Below are 21097 nucleotides of genomic sequence, written 5' to 3' on the forward strand. Positions count from 1 at the left end.
GATTTTGTATAACCGGTATTTAGTCCAGGAAACAATTGATGGTAATGTTATTGATCAATAAAGAAATTACGTTTTGTAAAGGGCACATTTCTCACTTGACTGCTGATCCTGCTGTGTGGATTTTCGGGGACGTCTGCTTTGTCCGTAGCCGTTAAAGTACGTCCTGAACACAAACGAGCAACCGACAAAACGTCCGGTCAGTGAAGTCGACCCCGCTGTATTGGTTGCCTGGTCAAAGAGAATCTCTTTGGCCTGGTCCCGGTCTCGACCGGCCTCAACACATTACACAAAAAGCTAATCGATCGAGCGGTAGCTCCAACACTTCCGTCTCTGGCCGGAAGTTGTGCCTGAAGAAAACACAAAGCCTTAATCCGTCCGTTTTCTTTATTCACAGACATCGCAATGTCATGAACAGCAGTTAGTCTGTAAAATTACATTCAAAATTGTGCAGTTGACCCAAAAAAATAAAATAAATTTTCAAACCCTGTCTTTTTCCATTGTTTTTTTAAATTTTTTTTAAATCAGTCTATATGATAGAATATTTACAGAACCTCAGTGATTTAACCCCCAGCTGCTAACACTTAAAGTACTGATACTGAAACATTTTACAGTAAATCTTGCAGTCAGCCTTTTAAAAATCTTAAGTTGTATCCAGTCTCTATTCTGCAGATCAGTCTGTTCTGTGCATCACTGCACTCTGTATAGTGTGTTCTGTGTCACACACAGTATTCCGTAGATCTGCGCGTTCTACAGATATTTCTAAAGTCCGTATGCATTTGTACCACGTATTCACATCCAACTCATGCAACAGTTATTCTCATAGCCTTCGTTTCTCCTCCATAAAAGATATTAACTGCCTGGAAAAATGGATTTGTTCAGTGAGCCATAGGAGCAAGCAAGAGATTTGATCTGAATGATTCCATCCAGAGAATGTTAGTTGGTGGGGGGAAAAAAAGTTGGTTCCTATTCCAGTAAGTCCAGGGAAAATTAGAAATCACCGCCTTTGGCTTTTAGGCCAACATTTTGTCACATTACACCGGGGATCCTGAAGGGCCACATCAGCAGCAGGTTTTCAGTGCATTTCAACACTTAAACATACAGACACAGCGCCCCCTGCAGGACTGGAGGTAAACCTGCAAACACTGCGGCCCTCCGGGACTGATCTTAAACCTGCTGACACTGCGGCCCTCCAGGACTAGAGTTAAACCTGCAGACACTGCGGCCCTACAGGACTGGAGTTAAATCTGCAGACACTCTGTGACCCTCCAGGACTAGAGTTAAATCTGCAGACACTGCGGCCCTCTGGGATTTGGAGTTTGAGACCCCTGCTATATACATTGCCACCAGTGCTGGTACAGAAGAGACGTCCGTGCATCTTGATAAAATCATGTAGTTCTGTACAGTTGTGTACTGCAGTCTTCAGGCTCTGTTTACAGAGTACACACGGAGGTCACCCCAAACCTAGACTGGCCCAGATTACCCAAATTCTGAGAGCAGAACAGACGTTCCGGGGGCTAATATCCCCCCTCCCCCCCCCTGCCCACTCCTCTCCGCTGTGGTCGAAGTTCTGGTTCTGGCTGCCTTCTGATACACAAATGAAGCTGACCCAAAAACAATCAGGCCTGTGGAGTAGGTCCCATCCCACAATCCCCCGCCACTCTTGTGACCCTGACCACGCCCCCCTCCCTCACCACCACTGTCAGTACAACCCCAGCCACCAGAAAAAAAGAGTAAACATCTCTCACTCTCACTCTCTCATTCTAACCCTGCCTCACTCTCTCGTCCCTCCCTCTCTCTCCACAGCCAGTCCCAGGCGTTTAGTCAGGCAGCTTGGTCACCCCTAGGGGGCGCTCACATATATCCTCATAATCTCCATGGCAACAGTGGTGGCAACCATCCCCCCGCCCCCCCCCCCCCAAAAAAAAACAAGCGGATATGGAGTTCCAAAAAAACTGTAAGTGCAAAGTAAACTATTATTACCATCGATATTTATATATGTATACCATCTCTACACTGATTGGTCCACAGTCCGAGTCGGCACCCCGGGCTTGGTTGGGGTTGGGGGGGAGGACAGGGCGGGAGGGGGTGGGGGGGGCGGTTCTATCTGCCGAAGATGCTGTCGTACTCCAGCAGGATTAACTCCACGATGTGGTTCTGGTACGCCATGTGGACGGCCATGCTGACCGACTCCACCTCGGGCCGGAGCAGCGTGGGTCCGAACACGATGGCCAGGCTCTGCTCCGACATGCGGTTCTGCTCCTTGTACTGGATCACGCTGGAACGCAAACAGGGAGTGGGGTTAATGGGTCGATCACGCTGGAACGCAAATGGGCCAGAGACAGACTGGTTAACGCGGCGTTCGCCACCAGTGGCATGTCCAAAGGGGAGGGGGTTCACTGGCCACCTCTGGAATCTGATTGGCCATCCCACGTTCCACCTCAATTTCCCCCCGACTTAAAAATAGCACATTAGCACTGGCTAATACTACTGTTAGCGATAGTGTGCCCCCCCCCCCCCCTTACTGAGTCACTGACACCCCCACCCCCCAGCCATGCCATGAAGAAAACCCTGGTGACCCCCCATGTCCGTCACACCGATCCTGGCAGGACCAGCGATGAAGAGGAGGGTTTTAACCCCTAAAGCTCTGACTCACTTTCTGAGGTGCTTGAAGAGGGCCTGCATGGTGTCGTGGTTCGGCCTGGGCAGCTGTTTGATCAGGTCCTTCACACGCTGCTTTCTGTCAAAAGATTCTGCAGGGAAGGGAATCCAGAAAAAATAAAAGACGCGTGTTAACAAGATTATAAAAAATACGATCTGTATTTACACCAGGACACGGAAAACAAAAAAGTTCTTGTGCAAAATACCTGCAGGCCAAACACACATGAACGTTAAACGGCTTTGTGGCAATACTGACTGATAATTCTAAAACAACAGTAAGCAGGTTTAGTGAATGTGATCAGGTGATCCCGTGAGACTGATGGCGGTAAAGGTCAGAGGGGATCAGGTGATCTGATGGCGGTAAAGGTCAGAAGGGATCAGGTGATCTGATGGCGGTAGAGGTCAGAGGGGATCAGGTGATCTGATGGCGGTAAAGGTCAGAGGGGATCAGGTGATCTGATGGCGGTAAGGGTCAGAGGGGATCAGGTGATCTTATGGCGGTAAAGGTCAGAGGGAATCAGGTGATCTGATGGCGGTAAAGGTCAGAGGGGATCAGGTGATCTTATGGCGGTAAAGGTCAGAGGGGATCAGGTGATCTGATGGCGGTAAAGGTCAGAGGGGATCAGGTGATCTGATGGCGGTAAAGGTCAGAGGGGATCAGGTGATCTGACGGCGGTAAAGGTCAGAGGGAATCAGGTGATCTGATGGCGGTAAAGGTCAGAGGGGATCAGGTGATCTGATGGCGGTAAAGGTCAGAGGGGATCAGGTGATCTGATGGCGGTAAAGGTCAGAGGGGATCAGGTGATCTGATGGCGGTAAAGGTCAGAGGGGATCAGGTGATCTGATGGCGGTAAAGGTCAGAGGGGATCAGGTGATCTGATGGCGGTAAAGGTCAGAGGGGATCAGGTGATCTGATGGCGGTAAAGGTCAGAGGGGATCAGGTGATCCCGCGGCACTCACTGACGGCGCTGATGAAGTCTTCGAAGTACGCGAAGGTGAAGAGCGGCTCCGGAAGCTCCCGGAAGAACATCTTCAGAGCGCCAGTGGTCACGTGGATGTCCTCCCACTTACTGTCCTCCAAATCCACCTTCTCATCTGAGGGGGAGAGGGAGTGAGACAGACTGAGATACTGTCCTATAAGATCACTTTCTCATCTGAGACACCAAGTCTAAGATCCTGTCCTATAAGACCACAGTCTCATCTGAGAAACTGTCCTATAAGATCACCTTTTCATCTGAGACACTGTCCTATAAGATAACCACCTCATCTGAGACACTGTCCTATAAGATCACCTTCTCATCTGAGACACTGTCCTATAAGATCACCTTCTCATCTGAGACACATCAGAGATGGGCTGTGGGGGCGGGATCCTTACCGTGATTGACAGCAAAGCGCAGCTTCTGGATCACTGCCAGGTTTCCGCTCACTCTGTACAGCCCGTCAATTTCAAGACCTGTGAAACAGGAAGTGTGTAAAAGAACAAGACCTGTGAAACAGGAAGTGTGTAAAACAAGACCTGTGAAACAGGAAGTGGTGCGTTAAAGAAAAGATCTGTTACAGGAATGTGAAACAACAAGCTGTGAACAGGAAGGAAACAAGACCTGTGAAACAGGAAGTGTGCAAGAAAACTGTGTACAGATGTAACAAGACTGAAACATTGCGAACAAACCTGTGTAACAGGAAGTGTGTAAAAGAGCATCCTCCTTATGCAACACTGTTCTCTGCCAAACACAGGACACTCACCAAACTAAAGCTGGAAATAATAATACTAATAATGATAATAACAGTAATAACGGAAGTAGCGTATGACGGGCATGTACCGTTGTTGTCCACGTGGTCGATGCACATTCTGACGAAGTCAGGCACGGTGCTGTTCTCTCGCTGGCACAGGCTGGCCAGACTGCTGCCGAACACTTGATCTGCGAGGGGGGAGGAACCCAAAGGGGGGGCTTAGACACCGACACCGCCCCAGGATCACATGACCAGCGGTCCGAAACGGCCCTGATCATCAGTCTCCCGCTCCCGTGTGCTGCACGGTCCGCTCAGAGAATTATAGCACACCACACGACTCCATCGGACACTCAGACCCACACTGTGCAGCAACGCATGGAAACAGCCAGGAGAGTCATTACATGCATACCCTCATTAAGTGGAAGTTTGGGGGAACCCCCTGGTTTCATACTCGTTTTAGGGGTGATGTAGCCCTGGGGGCACCCCTGGTTTTACACTGGTTTTAGGGGGTGCTGTACTGGTTTTAGGGGTGCAGTACTGGTTTTAGGGGGTGCAGTACTGGTTTTAGGGGGGGCTGTACTTGTTTGAGGGGTGCAGTACTGGTTTTAGGGGTGCAGTACTGGTTTTAGGGGCGCAGTACTGGTTTTAGGGGTGCAGTACTGGTTTTAGGGGTGCTGTACTGGTTTTAGGGGCGCAGTACTGGTTTTAGGGGCGCAGTACTGGTTTTAGGGGCGCAGTACTGGTTTTAGGGATGCAGTACTGGTTTTAGGGATGCTGTACTGGTTTTAGGGTGCTGTACTGGTTTTAGGGGCGCAGTACTGGTTTTAGGGGTGCAGTACTGGTTTTAGGGTGCTGTACCTTTGATGTAGCTCTGGGGGTACCCCTGGTTTCAGACTTGTTTTAGGGGCGCTGTACTGGTTTTAGGGGTGCAGTACTGGTTTTAGGGGCGCAGTACTGGTTTTAGGGTACCTTTGATGTAGCTCTGGGGGTACCCCTGGTTTCAGACTCGTTTTAGGGGTGCTGTACTGGTTTTAGGGGCGCAGTACTGGTTTTAGGGGCGCAGTACTGGTTTTAGGGGCGCAGTACTGGTTTTAGGGGCGCAGTACTGGTTTTAGGGACCAGTACTGGTTTTAGGTGCAGTACTGGTTTGGGGCGCAGTACTGGTTTTAGGCGCAGTACTGGTTTTAGGCGCAGTACTGGTTTTAGGGTGCAGTACTGGTTTAGGGGCGCAGTAGGTTTAGGTACCTTGGTAGCCCTGGGGGTACCCCTGGTTTCAGACTCGTTTTAGGGGTGCTGTACCTTTGATGTAGCTCTGGGGATACCCCTGGTTTCAGACTGGTTTTAGGGTGCAGTACTGGTTTTAGGGGCGCAGTACTGGTTTTAGGGGCGCAGTACTGGTTTTAGGGGCGCAGTACTGGTTTTAGGGTACCTTTGATGTAGTTCTGGGGGTACCCCTGGTTTCAGACTCGTTTTAGGGGCGCAGTACTAGTTTTAGGGGTGCAGTACTGGTTTTAGGGGGGCAGTACTGGTTTTAGGGGCGCAGTACTGGTTTTAGGGTACCTTTGATGTAGCCCTGGGGGTACCCCTGGTTTCAGACTCGTTTTAGGGGCGCAGTACTGGTTTTAGGGTACCTTTGATGTAGCCCTGGGGGTACCCCTGGTTTCAGACTCGTTTTAGGGGCGCAGTACTGGTTTTAGGGTACCTTTGATGTAGCCCTGGGGGTACCCCTGGTTTCAGACTCGTTTTAGGGGCGCAGTACTGGTTTTAGGGTACCTTTGATGTAGCCCTTGTCTTTGACGGACTGCAGGGTCGGTCGGCGGGTGAGGAACTTCTTCAGTTTGACTCGCGTCTTCTTCTGGTCCGAGGAGTCCATGCTGGCCGAGCTCTTCATCGCTGGGGGGGGGGGGGGGGGGGCAGAGGGACACGTCAGGACCCTGCCCAAACTCTACAGCTTCCACCTGCCAAAGGTCACCCTGCAGCACGGCCTCACGGAGTCACACTCAAACAGAAGCAGAGCTCCACTGGCACAGCGCATGCGCTCACACGGCTGTGTGCTGTGTGTGACGGCTCTCAAACCGCCAGTCAAATCCCAACTGCCAGAAATAGAGTAAAGATCTCTCAATCTCACACACTTCCCCCCTTCTCTCTCACTCTCTCTCCCCCACTCCCTCAACCCCTCTCCCCCCTCCCTCTGTCCGTCCCTCCCTCTCTCATTCTCTCTATCTCAATCCCCCTTTTCTCTCTCTCTCTCTCTCTCTCACCTTTGTTCTTTTTCGAGTCGCGGTGCTCTTTCTCCTTGTCGTGTTTCTCCGACCCCGGAGACTCTGGCATGTCTTCCTCGATGGCCTCGTCCGACTCCCAGGCCTGAGGGGGCGGAGTCACAGAGTCAGACACCAGAGAGGTGGAGTCACAGAGTCAGACACCAGAGGGGCGGAGTCACACAGACACACAACAGAGGGGAGGAGTCACAGAGACACATATCACAGGACTGTGGGATGGGGTGCTCTTTTAAAGAGGGTGAGACGCAGGTGTGCACAGGTGCGTTGGCAGCCCAGGGGCACTCACGTGGGCGCTGATGGTATCTGCCAGGGCTTTGTACCAGTCATCGATGACGCCTTCGCTCTCTGAATAGATGAGCAGCTCAGTGCCCTTCCTGGTCTTCAGCTGCACGGGCGAGGAGGAGGTGTTAACAGGGAGGAGGAGCGTTAACAGGGAGGAGGAGGAGGTGTTAACAGGGAGGAGGAGGTGTTAACAGGGAGGAGGAGGAGGTGTTAACAGGGAGGAGGAGGTGTTAACAGGGAGGAGGAGGAGGTGTTAACAGGGAGGAGGAGGAGGCGTTAACAGGGAGGAGGAGTTAACAGGGAGGAGGAGGAGGTGTTAACAGGGAGGAGGAGGCGTTAACAGGGAGGAGGAGGAGTTAACAGGGAGGAGGAGGTGTTAACAGGGAGGAGGAGGTGTTAACAGGGAGGAGGAGGTGTTAACAGGGAGGAGGAGGCGCAGTGGAGGGAAAGGGGTGCTACACGGAGAAGGTGTTCGTTACGTGGTTGTCCGTTGAGAGGGCCACCCACACTGGAGCCCACCCCCTCAGATCCACCGTGAACTCCGGCTTGGAGTGCCCCCCCCCGAACTGCAGAGAGGGAGAGGAGGAGGAGGAGGAAGAGGAGGGGAGAGAGACAGAGAGAGAGAGCACACGGGCGAATTCAGAACAAGGCTGACTCCTCCCCTTTCCTCCAGGCCTCGTTTTCAGGGTTCAATTATCAGCTACAGAGACTTGAGTGTCTTTTTCTCCAGAAGTTTAATTTGAGGTCACACGCAGGCAGTGGAGGAGAAAAATTAAAATTAAAATTAAAATGTCACCGTTTGTCATTCTCAGGGGAAAAAAATGTATTTTAAATGATCCCCAAGGAAACTCAGTGGCTCCTGATCAGAGACCATCCCAAGCAAACATGCACCCCCCCCCCCCCCAGAACGCCCCTCCCAATCATGCTGTCATGGCACAGTGCAGATGAGCGCATGCAGAGCCAGCCAATCAGCACATGGCCAGCTTCTGGAGCCTGCTGCACAGAGTCATGCACCAATAGGAGAGTTCCGTTCCAATTTCATCCACCAATAAGATGCCGTTCACAAATGGAGTGGTTTCAAAGGGGGGATTCAAATTGCAACTGCCATTACATGAACAACACGTTCAGGCACGTAAGTAGAGTCGGTTCATTATAAACCAATCAAAAATAACTGCTAAACTACAGCTGAAAGACTGCACTGCTCATAGAGAAACACTCTTTGCTTGTATAACTTGCTAATATTCATTTTAACCCCAAGAGGGTGCTCTGATAGTTTCAAAAACCAGCGCAGTCCTCCTCCACACCAGCGATGGCATATTCTGCATCTCTCTCCTGCTACACATTAGAGAAAAAGTCTGACTGCAAACAGAAGAAATCTTTTTGGAAAAGGGAAAATTCAGGGAGGTAAATCAGCTCTTTAAAGGGAGCAGAACAGAAGCTCAGCAGACTCCAGCGGCTGTCCAATCAACAACCTGCTTCCATTAACCATGCCATTAACAGAGCTGGCAGGCCACTCCCACTGGGGCGGATCTGACCAATCGTGAGCGAGAGGAGGCGGGCATGCGAGCGTGACGGACAGGCAGAGGCATGCAGAGAAAGAGAGAGAGAGAGAGCGAGAGAAAGAGAGAGAGAGGAGGCGGGCAAGCGAGCCTGATGGACAGGCAGAGGCATGCAGAGAGAGAGAGAGAGAGGAAGAGGAGGAGAGGAAGAGGAAAAGAGAGGACATACAGTAGCAGCCGGGCCAAGCCTAGAGTACACATAGGAGACGGCTGGGCGGGGCTTGACGGACCGCCTCCAGTTGCTTAGCAGCGAGAGGAGCAGCTCGGGGAAGGAGCCACTGCGGTAGTAAGACTTAAATGGGGGGAGGGGGGGAGAAGGAAGTGATGTCATAACATCAACAAAAAAAAAACAATGGGAGGAGGGTGGGAGGAGAGGAGAGAAATAAAAGAATAGCACGCACAGCACGAAAAAAAGAAGCAGACAGCCAGCCTTGACCCCGCCCCCAGCCCCCCCGCCCCCCCCCCAAAACACCCATCGCTGTCTACGCTCTCTTTCGGACATGAGGTGGGGGGGGGGGGGGGGCATTACCAACAGTCAGACCTCGTCAGATATCTCTGTCACAGTGGTTCAGTGGGCTGTTTCAGGCCCAAAGCCAGGCCGAGGAGCAGAGACAGACAGCGCAGGGCATCACAGAAGGAAGGCTCTGAGAGACAGCCTCAGGTGAAACCCAGGTAGGTACGCAGGAGACATCAAAGGAGCGGAACACATTCTGCCCCAGTTTCAGCAACGGCAGCGAAGAAGAACCATAAATTCACTGCTTTTTTCTATTTCTTTTTTTAGCTAATGAAAACATTCTGCAAATGAAGACACAGCTGATAACGCAACGTAAGGACCTGAGACTTAAAGTGAACGCGCTGAGACAGTGGAGCTGCAGCACTGCTCACCAGACGGGTGACGGACACTTACCCAGCTAGTCCCGCCCCCTTGGCCCTTAGAGAACAGGAGGGAGGAGCCCTGCAGGACGGTCCAAGAGGAGGTCCAGTTCTTCCTGCAACGGGAACGCGCCATGAGAGGAAAGCCCCGCCCCCTTTCACCACACAGAACAAATTTTACACAAATTCTTCACCTTTACAGTTCCCTTCATTTCTTTCTAACTGTGTTTATGGTTTTTAAATTATTTTTTGAACCTGTGGCCTGAGAGGCTATCAAACAAGGCGCTCTTCTCTGTGTGTGGCCGTCCCCATGACGACGACCTCGCGGTCAACCCTAAAACAAACATGGCCGCCAGCCACTCACCGGACTTTCCTCCCGTGCTCCGTGATCTTGGTCACATTGAGGACGGCGCACTTCTCCGAAGGCTGCGGAGGGAGGAAGGGAAGGACACGGGAACAGCCGCAGGAACAGGAAGTGAGAACCCGTTAGACATGACGCACGCGTACGCACGCGCACGAACACGAACACAAATGCATACGCACACACCCACAAGAACGCACTCGGACGCGTACGCACGCACGCACACATGAACACACACGTACACGCACACACGGACGCGTACGGACACGCACACACGGACGCGTACGGACACACACACACGCACGCACGCACACGCATGCACACCTGCGCACACAGAAATCAAAGGAAGGGGGAGGGATCAGAGGAAGCCCCAGGGGAGTGATGTCATCAGTGTAGTCGTGCCAGTGGCGTAATCGGGTTGGCTCTCTGAGGGACTGAGTCCTGCTCCCAAAATGCCGAGGGAAAGTGGGACGCCCTGGATCTGTCACAGTTACGCAGAGTAACACACCCAGCCTCAGAAACAGAGGAAGAGCGCAGGGACCGGCTCTCACTGCCTACAGACACCACTGAGGGGAAGCAGAGGACTGTGGGATAGGAGGACCACTTCCTGTCCAGTGGGTGGGGCCAAGAAGTAGGCGGAGCAGATTGCAGAGGGGGAGGAGTTAGAGGAGGAGTGGGTGGGTGGGTGGGTGGGTGGGGGGGGGGTGGTTAAGGTGTGGGTGGGGCAGTTAGAGGACGGGGGCAAATGGGGTAGTTAAAGGAAAGGGGAAGTTAGAGAAGAGGAGCAGAACAGACAGTCAGAAAAGAGGGGGTAAGGGCAGTGGACAGAGGCAGTTAGAGGAGAGGGGGCAGATGGGGCAATTTGAGGAAATGGCAGTTAGAGGAGAGGGGGCAGATGGGGCAGTTGGGAGGGCAATGGGGCAGTTAGAGGAGAGGGGGCAGATGGGGCAGTTAAGAGGGAGATGGGGCAGTTAAGCAGAGGGGGAGATGGGGCAGTTAGAGGAGAGGGGCAGATGGGGCAGTTAGAGGAGAGGGGGCAGATGGGGCAGTTAGAGGAGAGGGGGCAGATGGGGCAGTTAGAGCAGAGGGGGCAGATGGGGCAGTTAGAGGAGAGGGGGCAGATGGGGCAGTTAGAGGAGAGGGGGCAGATGGGGCAGTTAGAGCAGAGGGGGCAGATGGGGCAGTTAAAGCAGAGGGGTACTAACGGATGAAGGGGACTTTGGAGATGAAGGGCTGGAGTCTGAGTCGGGGGGGCTGTGTTTTGAGCCTGTCAGGGACTCCTGGGAACGAGAAGCACAAAAATCAGCCTCTGCACAGCCAGAGCACAGCCAAACTACGGCACAGCCAAACTACGGCACAGCCAAACTACGGCACAGCCAAACTACGGCACAGTCAAAATACAGCACAGCTAAAATACAGCGCAGTCCACCCAGCTTCAGCAGGAATAAAAGTCACCCACTCTCCCCATTTTTTAGTACTGAGAGGGTCAGTCAGGTTTTCTCTACACCAACACCACCCGCGTACGGTCGCCAGAGAAGCAAGTGTGAACGTGAGCGCAGCTGCAGTCTGTCTCCAGATCACAGACTCAAACGGAAGGGAAAGGGTTAATCTGAAGACAGACAGTCTGCTGTGAGCGCCAGCTGTAGTCCTCCACCTGTGACACTGAGCTCAGACTCGTGAGTGGCGATGAAAGATTCTCGCGCAAATTATCGCGGAGTCCTAGCGTTTCAGAGCCCACCAGCACTCAAAATTATTCTTTTGGGGAAATTCTGTGCTGAAAATTTCATAATAAACGATGATGAACATTGATTGGCTTGCTTGGCTGTCAATCATGGGAATATATTTTTATCTGCAAATATCATTTGCTCTCTGTGATGTCATAATGGGTGCCGGGAGAGTTCTGGAACTCGGAACTCCAGCATGTCTGCGGAAGTCTTTCATCCCAGGGAGGGGGGAAGAGAGAGAGTGATCCGAAGACTGACAGCTCTGAGGACCAATCACTGTTTTCCTATCACTGTGTGATTGCTGTGTTATTAAGACTCAAACCCTCAGAGGAAACCCGGGGCTAATATAGTCACATGCAATAGATACGATTAGTGTAATCTGATCCCCTGGTCATTACGATTCTCCCTCAACCCCGTTTCAATCAGAGTTACTGGTCAAGTTACAGGCCCCTGATTGGTGGGGTGGCGAGGGGTATGGGCGGGGCAGGGCACTGACTTCTTCCTCATAGGTTGGAGAGCTGGGGAGGCGTTCGGAGCGGAACCGCCTGTGCTTCACAGGCTGCAAAAACACAAGCAGGAGTCTGGCTGGAGTCCAGCTAGCACACTAGCATTCAGCACGATAGCATTTAGCACACAAACATTTAACACACTAGCATTTAGCACGCTAGCCATTTAGCACACTAGCATCTAGCACACCAGCATTTAGCCCACAAACGTTTAACACGCTAGCATTTAGCACGTTAGAATCTAGCACGCTAGCACTGAGCACGCTAGCATTTAGCCCACAAACGTTTAACACGCTAGCATTTAGCACATTAGAATCTAGCACGCTAGCATTTGGCGCGCTAGCATCTAGCACGCTAGCACTGAGCACGCTAGCATTTAGCCAGTACATTCAGACTGAAGTGAACAGAGAAGTGTTAATTCAAGCATAACGTCAGTGTTAAATAAACTGAATAAATCGAGGGTCGATACAGCTGCAGTTATGTCAGCCCAGGAAGGGTGAGGCAGCCATGGCAACAAGCTGTAGGAGGCCAAAGCCAAACAGTGGCGCTTAGGTTTGCTATTTCAGCCCAGTGAGCGAATCCCCCAGAATTCCACTTCTGCAGGTCAAAGGTCACCATGTATAGCTTGACCAATGAGAGCTGCCCTGTTCCAGATGAGGCAGCAGTGAAGGGTAATGGGTGTGTAAGGCAGCCAGCAGCTCAGAGGCTGCGGGTTTGATTCCGTGGTGGGACTGAATGCACTACGTACAGAAACTACAGAATATCAAAATGCTGAGCCTGTCATTCTGAATAAGAGCATCAGTTAAATAACTGAATGCAGCTTGTGCTGGTCTCTGTCTGTATTTCTCTGGGAAATTCCGCTCTTCCTCGATGCCCGTGGTGACCACAGGTGACCATTTGGACAGCGCTTGCCCCCTCCCAGCCCCCCCCACCTTCTCGTTGGTCTCCAGGACGCAGGTGCTGTGCCTCCACTTGTTCAGCACGATGGGTTCCTTCCTGTCCAAACTCCGGGTCTTATGGGCGGCGTTGCCTGGCTGCAAAGGGGACAGGGTATACTGCACGGGGGGGGCAGGGAGGGTGAAAGAGGGTAAACAGTAGGTTGGTTATTTAGAGATGTATACTAATATATATATATTAACAGTACATTAATTACTCTCGCACATTTAAAAAATGTCCATTATAACGTATATGTAATTCATCCACTTGTTTAACCGACCAACAGACAGTATACTGCCGCCGGCTGTCCACCACGGCTTAACCACTGCACAAGAGCTATCTCACAGCACAGAGCTAGTACTCACAGCACAGAGCTATCTCATCAGCACAGAGCTATCTCATACAGCACAGAGCTATCTCACTACAGCACAGAACTATCCTCATACAGCACAGAGCTATACTCATACAGCACAGAGCTATACTCATACAGCACAAAGCTATCCTCACTCAGCACAGAGCTATACTCATACAGCACAGAGCTATACTCACTCAGCACAGAGCTATCCTCACTAAGCACAGAGCTATCCTCATACAGCACAGAGCTATACTCACTCAGCACAGAGCTATCCTCATACAGCACAGAGCTATACTCACTCAGCACAGAGCTATCCTCACTCAGCACAGAGCTATACTCATACAGCACAGAGCTATCCTCATACAGCACAGAACTATCCTCATACAGCACAGAGCTATACTCATACAGCACAGAGCTATACTCATACAGCACAGAGCTATCCTCACTAAGCACAGAGCTATACTCACTCGGCACAGAGCTATATTCATACAGCACAGAGCTATCCTCATACCGCACAGAGCTATACTCACACAGCACAGAGCTGTCCTCATACAGCACAGAGCTATCCTCATACCGCAAAGAGCTATACTCACACAGCACAGAGCTATCCTCATACAGCACAGAGCTATCCTCATACAGCACAGAGCTATACTCACTCAGCACAGAGCTATCCTCATACAGCACAGAGCTATACTCACTCAGCACAGAGCTATACTCACTCAGCACAGAGCTATATTCATACAGCACAGAGCTATACTCACTCAGCACAGAGCTATCCCCGCACATAGCTTTGTGACAGAAAATAACCACTACACAATCAGCATAACTCCTGGCTAAATGTGTGTGTGTGTGTGTGTGTGTGAGTGTGGGCATACAGAAACACTCACAACACCCTATCACCGCACAGCAAAAGGAACCAGCCAATCAACGCCTCCCATAGAGGCTCAGAGGACTCTGATCTGAGGCGTGGCCCAAGAAGGACGGCGGTGGGAGGAGAGAGGGCAGACAGACAGACAGACAGACAGACAGACAGACAGAGGGAAGCCCCGGTACCTTCTCGTTAGTGAACTCGCACACGTAAAGGGTGTGTCCGTACTGGTCCAGCTCCTCTGACCAGCCCGAGGGTGGAGACCCGTACTGGCTGTCTGATTGGCTGGAGTAAGCACTGTGACACGTCTCCTCCGAAGACAGATGCTACAGGCAGCGGCCGGGAGAGAGAGAACGAGAGAGGGAAGGGGGAGAGAGAGAGAGGGACAGTAGGAAAGAGGGAGAGAGGGAGAGAATGAAAGAGGGAGAGAGGTAGAGAGAGAAAGAAAGTGAAAGAGGGAAAGATGGAGAAAGAGATGGAGAAAGAGACAGAGAGAGCGTTTTGCAAAGCAGAGGAAACATGACTGTTCACCAAAGAAAAGCAGCTGATCACCACAGAGAGCGCACACCCAAGCACCTGCCCACCAGAACAAGCACTTACACATCCCAGCATGCATCCCACCATCAGCTCCACACAGGATCACTGCTGGAATTCTGTGTTTTTTGGGTTGGGGGGGGGGTGTAGTGAGCAGGACTAGGACTCAGCTAAGTGTAAGCCAATGGGTCAGATGGCACAAAACACTTCTTCTTTTGAGATCACAAGTTGGAAAACACAGGAAGTGACATCACGTAAAACCAGCTAGGTGTTCCCTATTAGGAAGGTCGTGGGTCTAGATACCAGAGCACAGACTGTTGCTCTAACTCTTCCTGCCGATACAGGGCTCAGAATGAATTACTTCCTTGTCTGATTGAAAGTCAACACTGCAGTGGCCAGAGAACACAACTGAACCACAGGGGTGTAATGTGCCACCCGTTTACATGGACTTCACACAACTGGACTGCGGTTGAAGTGTTTGGCCACTGGGCGGCAGTGTGGAGCTATCTGACGCCTCTCCTTCACCCCACTAACTGATAGGCTGACTTCAGCAGGGGAAATTTGCATACTGTACTGCACATCAAAGCCTCTTCCTGTCCCACTTCCTGAATCCCTCCAGACAGGAGATCTTAGACTCCGCCCCCCCCGTTCTTACATCACTGGTTTCTCAGGAACCGCAAAAAAAAAATAAAAAATCAGTCACCGGTTTGGAAGCTTTGATTATTCACCCCTTCACGTTCCTGCATCCTGTTACCTGACATTACATCATTCGTTTGCCACTTATTCATTCACTATGATGCAAACAGGTTGTTATTTTGAGAATACCTGGCAGTGTATAAATAGAACGCATGTACAGTTTAAATACAGCACAAAAACACTGCCAGAACCTTGACCCGATTTCGTCTTAAACTCAGATGTCCAGCCGAGCTCCCCAGGACTGTGTGAGCTCGACCACAGTAAGATTCTGGGCTTAGGAGCTTGTATCTCCATCATATATGAACTGTTTAATTATATCCAGACTGTTTCTAGGGTAAATCAAAAATATAGGTCACAAAAAATAGTTCAGCACAACCTTAGAATCCGGCAAAATCCTGACAGGCCCATTTTTAAACACACTTTGAGTTCTCTGCTCGCTTTGAGTACAGCAAGTATTTCAAGCGAGCAGCTAATGGAGTAGTTTAAGCCCCACGTGGTGAGTCACAACGGTAGCGCTGGCCCGTACTGCAGCTGTTAAGAAGAGAAGACTGACGGAGGGTCACACGTGGTTTGATAATTAAACAGGAAAACCACCTGCGTGTATTCTGAAGGTTTGAGAGTTTCAGACAAACGTCCTGGAGAGAGAGAGCAGGAATCCACACTCGAGCTTCAGAGAGAGGACCGACGCTTCGGGAGAGCGAGAGCAGGAATCCCACACTCGAGCTTCAGAGAGAGGACGGACGCTTTGGGAGAGCGAGAGCAGGAATCCCACACTCGAGCTTCAGAGAGAGGACGGACGCTTTGGGAGAGTGAGAGCAGGAATCCCACACTCGAGCTTCAGAGAGAGGACCGACGCTTTGGGAGAGTGAGAGCAGGGATCCCACACTCGAGCTTCAGAGAGAGGACGGACGCTTCTGGAGAGTGAGAGCAGGAATCCACACTCGAGCTTCAGAGAGAGGACCGACGGTTTGGGAGAGCGAGAGCAGGATCCCACACTCGAGCTTCAGAGAGAGGACGGACGCTTTGGGAGAGCGAGAGCAGGATCCCACACTCGAGCTTCAGAGAGAGGACGGACGCTTTGGGAGAGCGAGAGCAGGTATCCACACTCGAGCTTCAGAGAGAGGACGGACGCTTCAGGAGAGCGAGAGCAGGAATCCACACTCGAGCTTCAGAGAGAGGACGGACGCTTCTGGAGAGCGAGAGCAGGGATCCACACTCGAGCTTCAGAGAGAGGACGGACGCTTTGGGAGAGTGAGAGCAGGGATCCACACTCGAGCTTCAGAGAGAGGACCGACGCTTTGGGAGAGTGAGAGCAGGAATCCACACTCGAGCTTCAGAGAGAGGACGGACGCTTCGCGACGACCTCAGGGAACGAGACTCTTACGAAAGGAAACTTCTCAGCTGCGGAACCGGTTCCTCGTGTTTAAAGTTTAAAAAAAAAAGATTTGACAGCTCTTTTAAAATGAGAAAAACGGACGGATAAAATCGGCCTTCTGTCACTGCAGACGGAGGGTATGGACTAGATCAGAAAGCCCGGGGGGGGGGGGGGGGTAACTCAGATTTTCCTGAGCGTCACTGCGGTGGTGTGTCAGAGGGAGAGGCTCTTTAAAGACGCGCTGCTAATTTGACATCTGAAGGCACGTCTCACTGCAGACCTCTACGCTTCTCTGGACTGAACAGTTCAGACCTGCAGCTACTGCAGCAGTGATGGCGACTAACTGTGTGTGTGTGTGTACCTCAGACTCCCCCGGTGTGTGTGTGTGTGTGAGTGTGTGCGTATAGTGTGTGTGTGTGTGTGTATACTGTGTGTGTGTGTGTGTGTGTACCTCTGACTCCCCCGGTGTGTGTGTGTGTGTGTGTACAGTGTGTGTGTGAGCACGTGTGTACCTCTGACTCCCCCGGCGTGTGTGTGTGTGTGTATAGTGTGTGTGTGTGTGTGTGTGTATAGTGTGTGTATAGTGTGTGTAGTGTGTATAGTGTGTGTGTATAGTGTGTATAGTGTGTGTATAGTGTGTATAGTGTGTGTGTATAGTGTGTGTAGTGTGTGTATAGTGTGTATAGTGTATATATAGTGTGTATAGTGTGTAGTGTGTATAGTGTGTGTGTATAGTGTGTGTAGTGTGTGTACCTCTGACTCCCCTGGCGTGTGTGTGTGTGTGTGTGTATAGTGTGTATAGTGTGTGTGTATAGTGTGTGTATAGTGTGTGTAGTGTGTATAGTGTGTGTGTATAGTGTGTATAGTGTGTGTATAGTGTGTATAGTGTGTATGTGTATAGTGTGTGTATGTGTGTGTATAGTGTGTATAGTGTATAGTGTGTGTGTATAGTGTGTGTAGGTGTGTATAGTGTGTGTGGGAATAGTGTGTGTAGTGTGTGTATAGTGTGTATAGTGGGATAGTGTGTATAGTGTGTATATAGTGTGTATAGTGTGTTATAGTGGTGTATAGTGTATAGTGTATAGGTTGTGTATAGTGTATAGTGTGTATGGTGTGTATAGTGTGTGTGTATATTGTGTATAGTGTGTGTATAGTGTGTATAGTGTGTGTAGTGTGTATAGTGTGTGTATAGTGTGTGTATAGTGTGTGTGTGTGTGTGTGTAGTGTATAGTGTATAGTGTATATAGTGTATGTGTGTATAGTGTATAGTGTGTATAGGTGTGTGTTAGTGTGTGTACTCTGACTCCCCGGTGGTCTCGCGTGTGTGTGTGTGTGTGTGTGTGTATAGTGTGTATAGTGTGTGTGTGTGTATAGTGTGTGTATAGTGTGTGTAGTGTGTATAGTGTGTGTGTATAGTGTGTATAGTGTGTGTATAGTGTGTATAGTGTGTGTGTATAGTGTGTGTAGTGTGTGTATAGTGTGTATAGTGTATATATAGTGTGTATAGTGTGTAGTGTGTATAGTGTGTGTGTATAGTGTGTGTAGTGTGTGTATAGTGTGTATAGTGAGTGTGTATAGTGTGTATATAGTGTGTATAGTGTGTATATAGTGTGTATAGTGTATGTGTATAGTGTGTATAGTGTGTATATAGTGTGTATAGTGAGTGTGTATAGTGTGTATAGTGTGTGTATAGTGTGTATAGTGTGTGTAGTGTGTATAGTGTGTGTATAGTGTGTATAGTGTGTGTGTATAGTGTGTGTAGTGTGTGTATAGTGTATATAGTGTGTATATAGTGTGTGTAGTGTGTATAGTGTGTGTATAGTGTGTGTAGTGTGTGTATAGTGTGTATAGTGTATATAGTGTGTGTATAGTGTGTATAGTGCGTACTGTGTATAGTATGTATAGTGTGAGTATAGTGTGTATAGTGTGTGTATAGTGTATAGTGTGTATGGTGTGTGTATAGTGTATAGTGTGTATAGTGTGTGTATAGTGTATAGTGTGTATGGTGTGTGTATAGTGTATAGTGTGTATAGTGTGTGTATAGTGTATAGTGTGTATGGTGTGTGTATAGTGTATAGTGTGTATAGTGTGTGTACCTCTGACTCCCCCGGCGCGTCTCCGCGGTTGGCGGTGTTGGCGGAGTCGCGCGCTCGCGGCGGCTTCCAGGTGCGCTCCTGCGTGACGCGGTTGTGGTAGAAATGGCGGCCGGTGGCGTCCTTGTGCGTGTCCCAGTCGCCCAGTGTGTGCAGGGGGGGGGCGTAGGGCTGGGGGGGCAGGCTGGACTGCGACACCTTCAGCTCCTGCAGGTTTGTGTAGACCGGAGAGTCAGCCCTCACCTGACCAGCAGGGGGAGCAGTCTACAGCGAGAGAGGGGAAGAGGGGGGGAGAGACAGAGAGAGAGACAGAGAGGGGAAGTAGGAGAAAAAGAAAGCAGGAGAGAGAGCAGAAGGGAGAGAGAGAAACAGCAGGTGAGAGGAAGAAAGGGAGAGCAGGACGGAGAAAGAAAGGAAGGAGAGAGAGAGAGGAAGAGATGAAGCAGGAAGGAGAGAGAGAGGGAGAGCAGGTGTGAGAGAGAGAGGAAGAGAGGAAGCAGGAAGGAGAGAGAGAGGGAGAGCAGGTGAGAGAGACAGAGAGGAAGAGAGGAAGCAGGAAGGAGAGAGAGAGGGAGAGCAGGTGAGAGAGAGATAAGTTGAGCAGAAAGCAGGTGTTGGGAGGGGGGGCGGTTCTGACAGTGAAAAGCGATCGCAGCAGCAGCAGTATTAATTTTGCATGCGGGTGTTGGTCGCACCAGCAGAGGGACCAGCAGGCCTGGTTCAGTGAACAGGGAGTTTAGGGGACAGGAGATAGTCCTGAAATAAAATATAATTTTATTTCTGTGGATTGTCTGGATTTTATATTTCTTCTGTTTATTGTAGTTAAATTGTTATTGCCTGTCTGTTATATTTGTCATGTGAGTGAATGCTTTGGCAATGTAAGTGTACCCTTACCATGCCAATAAAGCTTATTGAATTGAAATTGAATTGAATTGAATAGTCCTGTCTTCATGCCTCTACTGCCACTGGACCATGTAATACAGGTGTAGCTGAGCACAGATTGATAACAACAAGGTGTGTGGACTCTTTAGCCAATCAATGACTTAAACGAAGCACTGGTGCCAAGAACACCCCAAAAACCAGCACACAGTGCGGCCCTCCAGGACTGGAGTCTGACACCTGTGGTCTAAACAGGACAGGTACGTCATTATGCCCAGTAGGGGGAAGAAGAAGAAAAAAAAACAAAACAGTAACAGAAAAATAAAACTACACAACAACCCAAATATCTGCCTGGAGCAAAAATCCATACATACTCAAAGCACGGTTTTAAAAAGCGACTGGAGCATTTGCCAAAACACCCTTCCTGTGATTGCCAAGTGCAATCAGTCTTTTCCACAACCGAGAGAACTGTAAGGAAGTAGGCTAACGGGTCGAACACATTCAGCGTGAATATAAAACAACGCCCAGCTAAGCTGCCAAATGGTACTTTTTTTATATTCCTGAGAGTAACTTTAATGTTCTCCACTTTTGTAAATCGCTCTGGATAAGAACCTTTCCTAAGTGAATGTAAGTAACATAATTTTGCAGTGAGTTAATCAGAATAATCACACAGTGTGAATATAAAACACAAAAACAGAATACAAAAGTACCATTTGGCAACTTAACTGGGCATTTTTTTAAGTGCCTGAATAGCAAACAGGAGCGCACTTTCCTCCAGCCTGATACACAAGATGAGGAATTTCAGATGGGAGACAGACTCCCCTGTCAGGTGCAGGAGCAGTCTTCTGCACCTCCATGTGCGTCCACTAGGGGGAGAGCCTGTGGGAGAGCCACAGCTGTCGGTGTAGCCAGCAGTGGAGCATGATGGGAGTTTTAGTCCTCAAACGGCCTCCACATTTAAAGTGCTCCACATTTAACCAAGACCCGTTTAGCCACATTCTTCACCAGTATCTCACTCACTCTCCCTCTCTCTCACACACACACACACACACACAGGCAGGCACACACGCACACACACACACAACGCACACGCAGGACACACACACACACACACACACGCAGGCACACACATGCAGGCACATACAGGTGTGCACACACACACACAGACTCACATACACAGAGGCACACACACACAGGAGCATGCACACACACACACACACACAAACTCACATATACAGAAGCACACACACACACAAACTCACATACACAGAGGCACACACACACACAGGAGCATGCACACACACACACACACACACACACAAACTCACATACACAGAAGCACACACACACTCACACAGAGGCACACACAAACACTCACATAAACCGAG

At 50.2% G+C, this 21097-nt stretch overlaps 1 protein-coding gene across 1 annotated transcript in view; it reads right to left on the reverse strand.

Moving 5' to 3' along the window:
• Positions 1–366: 366 nt before the first annotated feature.
• Positions 367–21097, reverse strand: part of LOC135260291 (rho GTPase-activating protein 12-like) — a 45058-nt gene continuing 24327 nt past the window's right edge. The window contains exons 3-20 of the mRNA XM_064345532.1: positions 18834–19094; positions 14218–14458; positions 13732–13742; positions 12906–13028; positions 11964–12026; positions 10949–11023; positions 9747–9808; positions 9417–9498; positions 8679–8801; positions 7412–7516; positions 6955–7053; positions 6651–6753; positions 6163–6282; positions 4479–4577; positions 4034–4111; positions 3619–3753; positions 2654–2750; positions 367–2275 (exon numbers count right to left, since the gene is read on the reverse strand). Coding sequence (XP_064201602.1) covers positions 2101–2275; positions 2654–2750; positions 3619–3753; positions 4034–4111; positions 4479–4577; positions 6163–6282; positions 6651–6753; positions 6955–7053; positions 7412–7516; positions 8679–8801; positions 9417–9498; positions 9747–9808; positions 10949–11023; positions 11964–12026; positions 12906–13028; positions 13732–13742; positions 14218–14458; positions 18834–19094 — 2052 coding nt within the window. The 3' untranslated portion in view covers positions 367–2100. The remainder of the gene's footprint in view (positions 2276–2653; positions 2751–3618; positions 3754–4033; positions 4112–4478; positions 4578–6162; positions 6283–6650; positions 6754–6954; positions 7054–7411; positions 7517–8678; positions 8802–9416; positions 9499–9746; positions 9809–10948; positions 11024–11963; positions 12027–12905; positions 13029–13731; positions 13743–14217; positions 14459–18833; positions 19095–21097) is intronic.

The sequence above is a fragment of the Anguilla rostrata genome, chromosome 8, assembly GCF_018555375.3.
Source record: "Anguilla rostrata isolate EN2019 chromosome 8, ASM1855537v3, whole genome shotgun sequence".
In the NCBI taxonomy this organism is placed as follows: Eukaryota; Metazoa; Chordata; class Actinopteri; order Anguilliformes; family Anguillidae; genus Anguilla; species Anguilla rostrata.